General features: G+C 37.8%; 1 protein-coding gene across 3 annotated transcripts in view; it reads right to left on the bottom strand.

Annotated features, from left to right (window-relative positions):
- RBBP6 (RB binding protein 6, ubiquitin ligase) overlaps positions 1-16,251 on the bottom strand; it is a 31,649-nt gene extending 15,398 nt beyond the window's left edge. For all 3 annotated transcript variants that reach the window (XM_032396220.1, XM_032396221.1, XM_032396222.1), the window contains exons 1-6: positions 14,975-16,251; positions 9,702-9,801; positions 7,044-7,080; positions 2,528-2,572; positions 371-459; positions 162-258 (exon numbers count right to left, since the gene is read on the bottom strand). In XM_032396220.1, the coding sequence (XP_032252111.1) occupies positions 162-258; positions 371-459; positions 2,528-2,572; positions 7,044-7,080; positions 9,702-9,801; positions 14,975-15,140 (534 nt within the window). In that variant the 5' untranslated portion in view covers positions 15,141-16,251. The remainder of the gene's footprint in view (positions 1-161; positions 259-370; positions 460-2,527; positions 2,573-7,043; positions 7,081-9,701; positions 9,802-14,974) is intronic.
- Between the last annotated feature and the right edge of the window lie 474 nt (positions 16,252-16,725).

Here is a 16,725-nt window from a genome sequence, read left to right as displayed (position 1 = left end):
ATTAAGTGGCAGAGCCAGGGTCTGAAGCCTGGCAATTTGGCTCCAGAGCCTGTACTCATTTGCCATTGTCATAGTGAAGGCAGTATTCACCAAGAAAAACACAATGACTAAGAAATAATTAAGAAAAATAAAGTGTACCAGGGTTTTTACTTTGGACTTACCCCATTTGTTGGGCAATTCTTAATATAATGGCCAGGTTTACCACAACGAAAACAGGTGTAAGATGGAGGTGGTGGACCTAGAGGTTTCTTCATGTAACTGAAAGGGAAAAAAAATTACATGTACACAAAAACTTGAAAAAACAATGCTTTTGATTGGGGGGGGAACCCACCCCAAAGTACCTATTAGTATGAAGCATTTATGGACTTACTTGATTGGGTCGTATTCATGGCCAGATTGCGACATCATTGCTTTAATTTTATCTTCTTCAGAAGCATTGGCTTCAGCCAGATTGGCAGTCTGTTTAACAGGTAATTATTTGACACACACATTAGAAACACATTTAAGACCACACAGCCAAAGATAACACCACTCATCCTGTAAAGAGCAGTATCTAATCTTGCATAAAACCTAAAACTGAAAACTATTTACATGTATAACCTAGAAGAGGCCCTGGGAGTTTCTTTAGGTCATTACATGATGTTTGGGTGTCTGCAGGGCTGAGGAAGGTCGTTCTGGGGGCACTCAAACCTTAGACCCTGTTTGTACCTTACATTAAGATTTGCATATGACTCCTCTAAGAGTTAAAAACAGATTAAGGAAACACTTGATATTTTAAATCTTAAAAATAATTCAAGTGTCACAACATAAAGACTTAATACTAACAACTTGGAGGTAGGGTTGTGGGTAGAACAACTGAACATATTATGTAGCTGATATTAAGCCAGAAGGCTCTTTAAGGAGTAGCATCAGTTTCAAATTAAGTGCAAAGCACATGCAACTGAGCACTCATAAATCCAACTCTCCAAAGTTTTATGAATTTCATTCATCTTTAAGGTATTATATACAGAATAGTCTAGATATAAGCAGGGTCTAAGGGAGTGAGTCCTAATAACTTTAACCTTCAAGCATCTAGCACTCACATCAGCCATTCATTGGGTTTTATCTTTACATTCATCCACAAAACAAGCAACCAGTTTTAACATTTTATTGTAATTTTATATACAAAGAATGCTTAACATTAACAGAGCTTAGAACAACAGCAACATTTACAGAAAACTGGATTACAGATGTTGAACAACTAATTTGTTTGAACCCAAACATTAATTTACAAATAGTTAAAAAAAAAAAATCCCCCAAACCTCCAAAATTCCCCAACTGCTTCCCACAAAGAAACAATGGTAGGAACAGACCAAAACTCAAATATGGTCCTTACAGCACATAAGAATTAAAACCATGAACTATAAACTGCTTAAGAGGTTAACTATGCTAGACCACTTTGCATTAGAAAATTGTAAGAGAGGATGGTTTCAGCCCACTTGTGTCTTAGAATCATCAATTTTAATGTTTAGTTTTCCCGGAACAAGAGCTTAAAAAGCTTATTTGTTACTATGACATTTTTTGGGGATACATTCTAGGGGAAAAGGACACAACCTCTAACAAAGCCAAGGATAAGATAGGGACAGCACTAATGGAAAATCCATCCAACTCATTAGTCTTGGTTACTTAAGTTTGGTTTTACATTTCCGATAGTAGGGAAAAAAGGATTTTTGGAAAATTGGAAGACTTCCTTCTTGGTCCTCAAAAATCTGCCTATTCTGTAATATATGTCTTTTTTTTTTAAGGCATGATTTGCAAGCTACATCTATTGTTTTAAATCCATCACTAGTGCTTTCCCAAACAAAAGTACACATTGTTGAGCAGAAAATGCAAGCAATTTTATCGCAAAACATGGCATATACAATTATTTCAGGAGGTAACAATTTGCCCCTCTGCCAAACATACACATTGGTATATTCCTGCAAACAGCTTTATACATTTACACAATTCATGTAGTCTGTGTTCAAACAAATTAGGTTGTTTAAAACTTTTTCTAATGCAGACAGACTACAAGTCTATAGCATAAAGAAACAATTGTAACACATTTAAAATGTTGACCTTCATGGGATCAATTCAAATATTCAAGAAATAACCGTGCAATCGTCCATGTAAAGGAAAGCTTCTATTTTGGCTGCTTAAAGAAAGTCCACATAATTTACAGCCAAAACCAGGAAATTCCTCCAGAACTTTGTTAGTTTCCAATGTATAATTAAACAAAATGTATGAGGGGAAAAAAAACCAAGTAAGTGTAGCTTCATGTGTTTCTTCTGTCTTGAAGATGAACAACACTCCAACATTATGGTGAGGCTGCCAAAATACTCCCCCTATCTTCTCAAAACGGCAACTACTCTTTACAGGATAGTAATAATGTGTACAATGTTTTCGCAAAATACATCCTCCCCCAACCCCTCTTCAAACAATTGTTCCACGTTAAAAAAATACGATGTTAGAAAAAGATTTATATTTTCAAGAATATATATATATATACCTTTGTAAGCTGGGCCAGAGAAATAGACGCAGAAGAGTCATCAATCTGTTCACAAAAAATTAAACACACATTCAAGTTCCACACTGAAAACATCTGAAAGTGATCATTTAGTCCCTACTGCCACTTAATGTTCAAATATTGGGCATTTTCTTAGAAGTTTTCTAAAAAATGTTATTTCCAGTTTTAAAGCTGAAATTGTAGCTCACCCTGCTTTACCCTTCTCTACGTATTTCACACACAGTAAAAGGCTAAAGTTGAAGGGCACTCAATTACAATGAAAAAAAAGAACAACAGGGTAAAGAAAAATATATCACAGAAAATGTGTTCAGAGCAGTGACTAAATATTAAAGAGTCCCGTGTCTATCGATGGTTTCTAAATCGGATAATGCTCAAGACAATGTACACTAGACGAGAGAGTAAGAAATCTAACTTTCCTGGAATGCCATTATATAACACTGTAAAACAAGCAGCTCTTTAAAGGCTCAGATAATTGCTTTAATAAACAGCTCCCACATAATTGCTACTTTTTTCTCTATTTTTGAGCATGTACTGTTCATTCTGAGTAAGTTTGTTTATTCTCCCATACAAAGAGTAAGAATGGCTTTTTGCCAAAGAAACCACAGCTTTATCAGGGCAAAGATGTTAAGCCAAAAAAAGGAAACCGAAAGTAGCCTGGGGCAAAGGCAAACAGGGCTATCATAAGAGGATGGACTTTAATGTGTGAAGAAAGTTAATTTAATCAAATGGAGCGAGCAAGTATTATATATTGAAAGATGTAAGAAGGATTTTAAAAATGTATTTTCAAATGTGATATTAAAATTTTTTTCATTATTTGATCCCTGAAATTATTTTAATCAGTTTTTAAAAGTGTATATGTGTGTATATGTGTACATACACACCCCTTTAGCATATAACTCTAAAGATATGATTTCCCTGTAAGTGTTCCAAAATGAAAACATTATTAGCTTCCTAGGTAGTAACTGGGTTGCTTATTCAACAGATTATAAATTTCTCATGCATTATTGGTCAGAACTCTTGTTTAAAATGGAGAGGATGTAACGAAATGTCTGGATCAAAGAAAAACAACAACAACAACAAAGTGAGTCTCCATCAGGTATTTTTCAAATATTCCAGAGAACTGAGAGTATTAAAATAAAAGCAGCATGACTGAGAGTCCCAAATAGAAATGTTACCAGTTTCAGTATGAAGTTCTTAGCACAATGCCTACCACAGTAGGAGTTCAATAAATAAAAATAATGTTGGCTAAATTTAAAATACACCTTATAAATATCTTAGGGTTTTAAAAGTTAGTTTAATGGATATTATTACTGGGATGCTTATTTAAACAAAAGGTTCTTAGCTCCCCACTGAGGGGTGGCAGAGTTCATAATGCACTAACTCCACATTCCTAATACACAACCATATAATCCACCAACGTGTTCTTATTCTCATCTAGCTTTTAAGTGCTCTTTCATTACAGAACTAATCTCAAAGGGAAGCTTAAAGAAAAAAAGTAAACAAATACCTTATTTTTATCCAAATAAATTCTGATCATCTATTTTGAAGAGGGTTACATTTTACATTAGCTAGAATTACCTGAATCTAAATAACAAGAACTGAACAAATTACTGTCAAGCATCATCTATGTTTCTAACCGAAGAAACAAAAATAGCCCTTCAAAATAAATCCATTACTATCTAGAATATTAATACTGATCATTTAAAAGAAAGCAGCTATATTAACTTTCTTACAGCTGGAACTAAAATACTAACATTTTTTGTTCTTCCCATTCCTGAGATATAGCTGTCTTTTGGTTCTTATGCCAGGCTTTCTTGCCCTTTTAGTTTTCTGCCAACTTGCTTTAGTATCCTATAAAGTTCAGATACTTGACAACTACATCACTTTTTTTCCCCCACCAAACAATCACTTTAGCACCTTAAATACCTTAAAATCCACAAGGCAGTAAAATTTACCACAAATTGAGAAAGGCATCCAATTATTTTCTGCATATAGCAAGGTACTAGAAATTAGTGAAAACTGACAAGAAATGGTTTAAAAATGACTAGGAATTTACATGTCCTAAGCATCAATACATGTATTAACTCTCAGATACTAATGATTAAAAAAATGCACCATGTAAAAAAAAAAGTAGTCTTAAAAAAAACTAATCGATACTTTGGACATCATTAAAATTAACCCACTTCCCCACATCTAATTTGTGGTCTTGCTTCTGGGAGAAAGAATCTGAAATTTATGCTACCTACCCTTGCTTGAAATTAAAGGATCCTACAAAATGCAATTCTGGTATTTAGTAAGCAGGAAGAACATCCAGCTTTGCAGTACCAACATGGAAGGATGACTAAATAAAACAAAGCCCAGGAATATAGATAGAAATAGCCATCCTTGATCACAATTGGCTTAGGTTACCAAAAATGTACACACATTTATTAATCAGAATTTAGAAATTTGGTTTGGTGGCTCTATCTTACTTGGCTTTTGTGAATGTGTACAATAACAGGTGATTTGTAAAATGGGCATTAATTATGCTTGATGAATATATTCTCAACCTAAACCTCAGCAACTGTACCCCAAGCAAATAAATGATGGGGATATTAAATTATCTAATGTCTCCATTTCAGACATTCTACCTAAAAATTAAAGCCACTTTTAAAGTATCAAAAAAAAAAAAAAAAAAGGAAAAAAGAAAAAAAAGAAAAAAAAGAAAAGAGAAACCTAAATAAGCATAAAATAAACTGCTTCTTGTAAGTGTAATACAGACATGCCAGGGAACACACAAGGCTAAAAGAATGTTAACTTTATTTATGAACATGTGATTTGTGTTTATACACATGCTAATAAACAAAAAGGAAATAACTTTTCAAGAAATAAAACTTCATCTGAATTAGTTTAAATACTATATAGAAGTACTTTATACAAAATGTGTTACATTAACTACTACAGTCACCAGGATAGTCACTCTAATTTGTGCTAGCATTTGGATACATAAAATCAGTTTTAAACCAATCACCAGCAAAACAGAAACTTGGACAGTTTTTTACAGCATTATGCTTTAAAAACCAAAAAACCAAACCAAAACAAAAAAACCAAAAAAACCAAAAAGCCCAAAAAAAACCACAAAAAAACCGAAAAACAAAAAAACAAAAAAAACCCATATACCCCCGGGGGGGGGGAAACCCCAAAACACTAAGTTTTGATCTTTGAATCACCGTATTTAGTTCCATGAGAACTAAAGGCCATATACTTCAGAGAACAAGTCCAAAGTTCAGATATTCTATATTATCATGTTTAAGATGCAATGATCCAAGGTTAGTGAAATGCCTGATACACAATTAAAGATCAGTAGTATTTAAAAAGATAAAGTGAAACAGCAAGCAATACCCTTGAATTCTAAATCAAGATTTCAGACATCTTGTATTGTGTACAGATCAAGCCTGAGCAGTAAAATGTTTCGAGAACCATCAAGTTTACAGAACCCAATTACTACAGCCCTACACTCTGAAACGGATGTGTCACCCCACAACTTAGGAATACTGCCGCCTTTTACTTAAGACCTCCAAGTCAACATGGTGTCATACTTAAGCTGTGATCATAAAAATTAAGATATTATCCCGGGTTAAGGGGAGTTACCTTTGATGAGCTACAGCTTTCAATTAGCTTACAATTAATGCAGCATTTTAATATCTTTACGAGAAAGAGGGAAATATTTGAATTTGGAGAACTAAGCAGGCTAGAAGTGAAAGACCTTGTATTAAAACTTAAAAACAATGTACTCAATTGTATAAATCATCAATGAGACATTCATATATTCATGGGGGCCCAATTTCAGGTCTCACTTTATAATACAGATATAAACAAAGAATAAAAGCTTGAAATTGCCAAATAAGACAAAACTAAGTAATAAAGCTGCATCAAAAGTCTTTGGAAAGCTCTTTTCTATATGTCTGAACTTGGAGAAAGCATCAAACTTTAACATTAGCTTTGCACATTGCTAATGCATTTTTTAAAGCCATCAATCAGGCAGAAAAAAAAACTAACAAAAACTAAGTGATACAACGTGAAAATGGCAAAATATACACTCCAAACATTTTTTTATTGCAAGAAACAAAAAGCACACAACAGCCTGTACATACATACAAAATACTAACTATAGACAGACAGATGTAGAACATGTCATCATGTTCATTAGTGTAAAACCTACATGAGCTAAAAAGAATCATACATTAACTGTACAACACAGTGTCATACAGGGAGGATGCTATCATATTTAATATGAAACAGTGTTTTTTGGGGGGCACAAATTACCCATTTCTACAAAGTAGGTGTGCAAATTATGCCACATATATCCATATTCAACTGAGCTGTCATCAAAATACATTTTATTTACAATATGTACTATGATCAGTTGGATATTAAGTTCTAAATGATTTACTTCACTGCTACATTATAAAGGTAAAAGCAATGTGTAGAAAAAGTGTGAGATTGTGTTTTTACATACTGCTTTTGAAGTTCCCATCACTGGTTCAGTTCGACTTCTAAAAAATAAACAAAAATGAAAATAACATTAATTATGAGCAGCTATTTATGGATTTTTGTGCTAAAACATCTTAATACATATCTCTAATCACATATCTTTATGAACACAAATTTCCTTTGGTATAAAAATTTAAAAACAACCAATTTCCTAAGTAATAATAAGTACACTACTTTGATTAATCTTTACCACCTTTAAATAGTTTAAGACCTATTTGTGGCAAATAAAATAAATAAAATAAAATAAAATAAAATAAAATAAAATAAAATAAAATAAAATAAAATTCCGTACTAAGGAATTCTAGAATAGGTGTAACCTGCCATTTACAATAGATGTTTTCTCACAGGTAGTATGAAGATCTTTTGTTAAGAAACATTGTAGCTATTTCTTGGGCACCTGGGTAGCTCAGTGGGTTAAGTGTCTGCCTTCGGCCCAGGGTCCTGGGATCCAGCCCCGCCATTAGGCTCCCTGCTCAGCAGGGAGTCTGCTTCTCCCTCTGCCCCTCCCCCTCCCCCTGTGTGTGCTCTCTCTCAAATAAATAAATAAAATCTAAAAAAAAAAAGGAAAGAAAGGAAAAGAAACATTGTAGCTATTTCTTTTTTTTTTTTTTTAAAGATTTTATTTATTTATTTGACAGAGAGAGACACAGCGAGAGGGAACACAAGCAAGGGGGAGTGGGAGAGGGAGAAGCAGGCCTCCCGCGGAGCAGAGAGCCCGATATGGGACTCGATCCCAGGACCTTGGGACCATGACCTGAGCCGAAGGCAGTTGCTCAACAACTGAGCCACCCAGGCACCCGTAGCTATTTCTTAATAGACTTTACAACCAAATTACATTATTCCCTGGTTTTTTAATAGGTAACAAATGTAAATTTTCATACATCAGATTTTCTTAAATGAAGACCACTCACTGTTAACATTTATAATTTGGATCCCTGAGAAATGGCTGTGCTCCAAAATCTAAATTTCAAATCCAGAAAGACAGGTTGATAGTTACTTTAACTTCTTGTAAGTCTCAAAACAATGACCAAAGATTAAACAAGAATTCTAACTTCCAGAAAAACGCAATATAGTCTGACAGTATATTAGTTCAAAGACCGAGTCTGATGGTTATGAAGAATTGAACAAATTGATTTTTTAAAATACATACAAATAAAGGCCAAGAAGAAATTCTTTTAAAAGTCCTCACAGGAAAGGGGACAGGGGTTGAGTTGCTAAATACAGCGCTTAAATGCTTAGTTGAAGTTTATGCTATCCTGACTACAGAGAAATGTTAGTGCGCTTCTGAAAGGAGTTTCTAAGTTTACATGCGATTTGCAAGTCCTGGGATAAAAATGAAGCTTTTGTTTTCTAGTACTTGCTCAATAAACTCAGAGGCATTTTACGAGGCAAGAGGCAAACAGATTACAAAGGAAATCTCACACATAGTGAATTAACACACAATTTTAGGAGGCAACTTATTTTCCGGTGTACTTCAAGTAATTCTCTCCCTACGAGTTTCTTAGTATCAAAAAAAAAAAAAAAAAAAAATCAACTGAAAACTGAATGTTTACTGTTTTTAAAAAGCAATCAGTAAAGTATAATTTCACACTAAATTCTAGGAATTAATTATTCCCTTATAATTTCTTACAATTACACAAAGTTAAAAGCACCTAATTCACTTGGTTTTTATAAGAAAAAGAAAGTATGCAGGTTTTTAAGTTGTTGCTATACAAGATATTACACAAAAGGATCTCCAAATGCTAAGACATGGAATATAACTTTATAGCAAATTAATGACAATAATTTTAGAATGAATACTTGCCCATATGAGGTAAACCTCCAAGAAATGACTATTTTACCTCAATTCCAGGAACACATTCCATTTCCTAGGACTGGCAAATTCCAGGATTTTTCATTAGCCAAAAGCAGAATTTGCCAAAATTTCAAATAAGGCTACCTAACTTCTAAGTGGAAATCACTACCTCTTTCACATTATTATAATTTTAACACCATTAAAATTGCAAGGAGGCAGGGAAAGTTAAAAGGTATGTTTTAATCCTGCGTCTTTCATGAATTCCTTAAACTCTAGGCTGGTGCTAAAATACTGCTGTGTTCTTACTTCAGTAATGGGAGTCTACCATGGGCCAGGCACTGTTTAATTCCTCCAGCTCTCTTCTTGAGCTAAGTACTCATATCCCCATATTATTTTGAGAAATCTATTTTGAGGCTTTAGATAACTTATCCAAAGTCACACAACTGGTGTGAAGCAGCTACTGAAGTCAAACCTAAGCCTGATTCCATAAATCCTATAAACTCTATAGCTTCCCAACAAAAGCCCCTTATTGAGAAGCAAATGTTAGCATTACTGAACACTCTGGATGCCGTCAAAATATTTAGGACAAATCTCTTAATACACTTATATAATATAGCAAGAAATTCTTCCTGATAGCTCGTACTACTAACTACAGATTAAGTTAACTGGGGGAAGAAACCAGGAAAAAACAAACCCATGCTCACAGTTTTAAGGATTAAGAAGATACACTTATTAAGGTAATGACTTCAGTTCTAAAATACTTCTTTCTCACGAAACAAAAAAGTCTATTTTGAGGACTTAAATACATGAGATTTGATAAAAACTTACATAACATACGTCTTGCTTGTAGATTTAACACCTCCAATAGGAATTCTTCTAACAATTACAGATGAATTCTTAGGAATTAGAGCATTATCATCAGTATATTCTGTAAAAAAGATAAGAGAGTTGAATTTCTATTTGGCGATTTAGAGAAGTCAGTCCTCAAGAATTAGAAAACTTCAACCAAACATAAACTTTATGGAAAATGAACTTAAATTTAAAAGAGCATTAATCACTACATGTTCCTTGCATCTGGATTACTGATATTGTCAGAACAAATATCCAAAGTTAAAAGAAAGTCAAGTCCTCACAGGAGGTTCTCTTCAAAAGACACCAAATACGGTCACCAGGTTCTTGGCTCTAGCGCTCCTACTTTTGTGGAACCCCAAATCTCAGTAAGACTAAGTCATTCTTTAGTTTATTTAGCTAGTAATGCTAAGCATCTAAACTATGAGAAAAAGCTGTTATTTAAAATGAAGTCATTCTGTCCCTCCTAGCCCCTCAACCTGAGTATTACTAAAAACGACAGACTAAAGAAATTATGACATGTTTTGAATAGAGAAAAAAGAGTTTTGTAAAAACAATTAGTACAAACAATTAGTGCAACTTTGGATAGAACACTGATTTAAGGCTCTTCTAAGGAACACTTGGGACTTAAAGACTGAGAAACCAGCCAGATGTGCAAAAAAGCTGGACAAAGGGTGTTTCAGATAGAAAGAAAAGCATGTGGAAAAAAAAATCATAAAAAGTCTAGAATAGCTGGAAGATAATGAAAGGAAGAATGACTTGAACTACAGAAATATATAGATCACACACTGATTTATATTTTGTTTCTAAGAACAACAGGAAGTCACTGAAGGATTTTAAACAAAAATGATGACAATTTGGTTTACATTAATAACAAACAAACAAGATAATTCCCATATCTATATAGACAATGAATCCAGAGGGGAACAAGAGCAGAAAGAGGGTGACCAAAAAGGAGGCTGCTGCGAAGTCACAGTAAGAGATGATGGTCTGTGCTGGGATGTGACAGATTTTCTTCATCAAAGGAAGAGAATCAGAATGTTTGAGGTAGAACTGATAAGGCTATCAATGGATTTAATGGGGGGGAGGAGATGAAGGAAAAAGAGCAATCAGGCATAAAAAACTGGGTTCCTGGCTTAAGCCAACTGGAAGAACAGTGATGTCACTGAGAAGAAAACAGGGAGGATGAATGGATCCTATTTTTCTACTCTTTAAACTCCCTATTACTTGCAATACTTCTGGAAGAATGAAATTAAAAGAGAACCTGGACCAATTAACTTAACTATGGGGAAAAAGCTTTCCTGAGGAAAGAATTTGTAAAATTACTAAAAAGAAAAATAGGGAGATAGACATGAGAATGTACCCATCTCCCCCATTCAGGTATTAGGGTTCACTCTTTAAGATTATGGAGTTTACCTGCTTCACTTAAGTTACTCAGCACCAAGTGGCTGACTACTTCTGTTCTTCCAGTTATTTCAATTTATCACACATGTGAGCATTTTAAGCTTATATATACTCTATTAATTTTAATAACATTATTAGTTATTTCCTGTTACAAACTAAATTGTTCAAGAAAGGGTTCTTTGCAGTATATTTCAAGTAGTAGACTGTATCTCTCAGGTATCCAATCAGAGAAATGCAATTTCCTAGACCGTTAGAGACTATCATCATTATCTTGATAGTTCATGACAGTTCCAAATTTCAAGCAAGCTCTGAGTAAGAAAAACTGAAGATGGGAGATGTTCAAAAAATAAATTCTATTTTATTTTTAAAAGATTTTATTTATTTATTTGACAGAGAGAGAGAGAGACACAGCGAGAGAGGGAACATAAGCAGGGGGAGTGGGAGAGGGAGAAGCAGGCTTCCCGCGGAGCAGGGAGCCCGATGTGGGGCTGGATCCCAGGACCCTGGGATCATGACCTGAGCCTAAGGCAGATGCTTAACGACTGAGCCACCCAGGCGCCCCAAAAAATAAATTATAGAAACAAAACTTGGTGTCAAGCACTTGACAGACTTTCTGAATATGTAACAACTCTCAAAAGCATTCACTGTAGCTTTCCAAGACAGCTTATTAATTTGATCAGCACAGTACTGTCAGACTAAAAGTCACGTGCCCCAACACCAGATGCTTTGATTGACTTTTTTTTTTTTTTAAAGATTCTATTTATCTATTTGACAGAGAGAGACACAGCAAGAGAGGGAACACAAGCAGGGGGAGTGGGAGAGGGAGAAGCAGGCTTCCCGCCGAGCAGGGAGCCCGATGCGGGGCTCGATCCCAGGACTCTGGGATCATGACCTGAGCCGAAGGCAGACGCTTAACAGTCGACTGAGCCACCCAGGCGCCCCTTTGATTGACCTTTTAAGTACCTGAGTTACACTGGTGACTTCCTACCCTTAAGATACCTTACTAAGTAGCCTGTTAGCTTCAAAAGACACTTTCCAGGTGCCAGTGTGATTTCTGATCCAAAAATATGAAGACCATAGATTTTGGAATGAAAAACAAGATGAATTTGAAAAATGGATAAAGATAAGAGTCTTTTAAAAATACTTCATTCTCAGCTTTCAAATCTTTCACACTTAAGTTCAGAATGAAGGTTTATTTTGTTGCGTTTTGGGGGGGGGTAAGCTGAAAGGTAGGAAAACAAGTTTATATGGAAAAGCTATATTAAAAAATATAGGAAGATCATTTGGGATTTGTTTTGAAAGACAGTCTAGAAATAAAGGAGCAAGATTCTTAAACCTAAAACATGAAATTTTGATCCAAGCATTTTGGTCTAATCAAGATTTAAGGGTCCTAAACATAGACAGATTCCCAAAACTCTAAGGAATGTTTTACAGAAATGTGATATACTGGGTAATTTAAACATTAATTCAAACAAATTAAAGTGATCCAGTTCAGCATCTTCTCCTAAGCAATCTCCTAACTCTGAGGCTATAAACATTTATTTTGCACTCTCTAATTCACTGGATGGTGCTAAAACCCAGCCCATTCTTACTCAGCTGCCTGTGACATTGGACGCTATTTCCCGTAAAACTCATTAAGTGAATATCCTCTGCGCTACTATCAATGCTATTTTTTTCTCTCTTAATTTGAGGATTGCACAAAACGCACATTCTCTCCCCAGAAGCTCCTTCTCTTAATCTAACATCAAAGCTTTCTCCAATAAGGACAGTTGACACAAACATATAAAAGAAAATATGCTGCTGGGCAGAACACTTTCCCCGGCTTTTAGGGTTTGTAAAAATAATACATCACAGAATTTCCTGGCTTAGAAAAAAAAAATAACACAATGTCACAAAACTCTTAGATTTTTGGACAAGAATTCCACCAACTGTAACTTACTCCAATCTAACAAAATTGTATTCAATTATTAGGTGGAGAAAATGCACAAAGTCTATGATAAAATCATTTAATACTCCAGTAAAATGTAAAACCTGCCTGAGTATAGGACTAAAATTGCCTTAATATTCTTTACTTTCATTTGTATCTTCTTCCTCTCATTTGTAAGTATCATTAACATATCAGTATGTCCTGAAATTCTTATAAACCCATCTGTCCTGTGAAGTGTGGCTGCAATATTTAAGGGACACTTTTGGCGGCCTTAAAGACAAGAGTATTTCCTTTAAGGTATTCTCTTGAATGCTATTTTAAAAAGCTGTTTCTCAACTGTTCAAGATGACCAGCAATTTTTCCTTTCCGTAAGTATTCTACACATAATTACAATCACCAAAGCTTCACGTGAGGTATCCCTTAGGTATACATTTTAAAAGGGGGTGGGGGCAGCGGAGAATATTCTTTCCCATGTTACCATGTGAGTAAAGTTCTTTCTTAATGAATATTTTTGAGTCATGCCATAGTGCCATTCCTTAACATAATACAATTATACTTATAACTGGATGTAAATGGGAAACAGCTCTTTTACATGACAAGATTTACTCTATTAAAAACTACAGACTAAGGGCGCTGGCTGGCTCAGTTGGTAGAGCTTGTGACTCTTGGTCTTGAGGTTGTGAGTTCAAGCCCCACGTTGGGTGTAGAGATTACTTAAAAATAAAATCTTAAAAAAAAAACAAACAAAAAAACCCCCACAAAACCCCAAACCCCAAATAGGCTACAAGTGAGGGACCCCAATTTCAACTAAAGAACCCAAGTCACACCTTAAGCCAAATTTAAGTGATCGATAAAATACCCTAAGCTAATTAGAACTTAATTTCTTCTCATCCCAGACTGACTTACTGAAAACTACACATCAGCATTACAACACCGAGAAAAAGAAACCAAAACAAGTGCAGAACCAGAATCTGAAGAAACTGTTTATCACACTGTCACATCTAATGTTAAATTTTCAACATTATAAAATGCTTTTAAAAAGGAGAAAGAACTTAAAGATTCCTATCAGTGGCATCTTCCAAACTCATGTGGTAGCAGCCTACTATTCTCCGTATCCTAGTAACAACATAATCATGTAAAGTCTAGCAATTACTACTTTAAAAGAAAAACCTTTACTTTTGATCTTTACTAAATTACTGCTAAATTTTAAGAGTAATGTGATGAACTGAAAACTCAACCACTTAATTACTGTATTACTAATTCTGGAATTTACACACCAAAGTGGTGACATCAGAACACATCAGGTTCCAAAAGCAATTCCAACATTAAAGACTGGCTGGATTAAATCCTTAAAAAATACTTAAGTGAGGATCCCTTCTCCAAAACACAGGCAACTCCAAAATAAAAATAAATTAAGTACACAAGGACAGGAAGAAAAGGAGTACATAAAACCTGCCAATGAACCCCACATCGCTGTCAGGTTACAAAGTTAAGAGAAGTATCTCTACTGCTGCTTTAACAAGTAAGAAGCCTCCATATGCTCTCCTCCCCTCCTTCTGATAAAAAAACAAGCTCGAAAACGCCACAAGGCAAGAACACCAAGAACCTGGATAACACCCCTCACCGTCTCCCACTGAAATCTTCATTTTAAGTAACATTTGAGAAGAATAATCAGACTTCCACGTTTTCAGATTAGCCTGTTACCGATGATCCCACGTACGCAGACATCAAATAAACCAGTTAAGCTCCCAGGCCGACCGCTGCAACCCTGGGGTCTCAATAAAAGTTGTATCAAAAGTATTAGAATGAACAGTCCCACAAGAGACGTAATGGCGGTTAGCCTTCTGCCAGGCAACCAGTATCTAGCACAACTAGTATCTATCTTCAACCAGCAAATATCTGGAGCCCAGGTGGCCCTTACCTTCTTTCGTCTGCGCGTTGGTGATCTGCAGGTCGCAGTCGGCAGCTTTCAACTTTTCTCTCCCCATAATCTGCTTCTTTAAATCGCAGAGGGAGATGTGGAGCCCATCAAAGGTGACGGTATCATAGTTGAGTTTAGAGGAAAATTTATAATGCACACAGGACATGGTGCCAAAGGATTCCTAAGGTTCAGCGAGGAGACGTGGACACTCTCAATATATGTATATTTATAAACTCAAGAGCAAAATATGTACACACACAAAACACTCAAAAGACACCGAAGGACCCTAAGGCCTCAGATTAAATACCCCCCCAACCACAAGCAGGGGTTCGTAAAAACAATAATCCAGAACCCCCCCCGTCCCCCCCGATACTCAGAAGCACTTCATACGGGAGGAAGCGGACGAGGACGGGGAAAGGGGAAATCGAGAATCCGCCAACGGGCACAATGTCACCCGGCTGGGTCCCCCTCGCTCATGCTAAGGGCCGGCAGGAGACGGGGGGCAGGCGGTGCAGTCAGTAGCGGTCAGTCCACACGTTAGAGTCCGAATGACCCCGCGGGGTCAGGGGTCCATAGCGCGGCCGCACCTCCCGGTTGGTCTCTCTTTCCGTGGATTGGGGTGACCCAGGCCCCGGGAGAAGGTTGGGGGAGAGGGCCTAGGCCCGGAGTCCACGAGCGGCCTCTCGCCTCCTCCTGGCTTCCGGACGACCGGCGTCAGCTTCCCCAGGCCCAGGCCCCCCCACACACAAACCCCTGTCGCCTGCTCCCCGGAGGCCACGAGCGGCCCGCGGCCTAGGCCAAAAACGCGCGGTCGGCGGAGGAGAGGCCTTCCCGCAGGCCGCCCCCGGCTCCGCCTCCCCCCCGCCGCCGCCGCCGCCGCCTCAGACACAAAGCCGGTACTAGGCCTCAACTAGGCCTCGAAGCACTTCCTCACCACCCCGGGCCCCAGCCAGCGGCCGGGTGGCTTTGGCGGACCCTGGGGACGCCGCCGAGGCTCCCCGACGCTTCCTCTCGCCGTGTGCTCCGCGCTTCTCTCGCCTTTCGCTCCCGTCGCCTTTCGGCCCCCAACCGCGAGAGGAGGCCCGGAAACCGCTGGGCAACGGCAAGGGCTTCGGGGCTCTCTTTTTGTTTTGCCCCCCTGCCGCTCTCGGGCCCTCACCCAGCGCCGGCGACACCTCCAAGCCAGGCACTATGGCGGACGCGGCCTGGCTTCAGGCGAGCGCCCCACTCCGGGGTCTCTTAAGCAGGGATTGCACGGGCGGCGCGCGCGAGGCGGGGCTGGCGTGCGCGGATAGGCGGGCCGGGAGGCGGGGCCCGCGGCGTCACAAAGCGCACCGGCCCGCCCACGTGACCCCGCGCTTTGTGACTCGGAGCGCGGAACCTGAACCAGCCCGGAGAACGGAAGGAACCATCTGTCTCAAGAGGGAGGGGGCGCTGCACGGAAGGCCGGCTCACCCGGCGGCTCCGGAGAGGGGTGGGGGGGAGCTCGGATTTCAGCTGCTACGGTGCTTGTTAGTCTCCGCGGCAAAGTGGGGTGCCTAGGGGTGGCCGGCTAACTCCCCTTCTCCGCAATCCCCACCAACTCCCGCAGTTCAAGTAAACATTATAGTTGCTATGCAGTGAACTATGGTTGCTATGCAAGCGCCCCCTAGCCTCCTCTTCCAACAAACCCGCTACCTTCCGCTCTTCCTAAGTGGAAATTCTGGAGCAGCCCCCTGGCGAGAACTGACAAAACCACCACTATAAAGATT

This window comes from Phoca vitulina, unplaced genomic scaffold (assembly GCF_004348235.1).
Source record: "Phoca vitulina isolate PV1807 unplaced genomic scaffold, GSC_HSeal_1.0 scaffold90, whole genome shotgun sequence".
NCBI classification, from domain to species: domain Eukaryota; kingdom Metazoa; phylum Chordata; class Mammalia; order Carnivora; family Phocidae; genus Phoca; species Phoca vitulina.
Note: the sequence above shows the minus strand (reverse complement) of the source record. Positions and strands in the feature narration are given on the sequence as shown.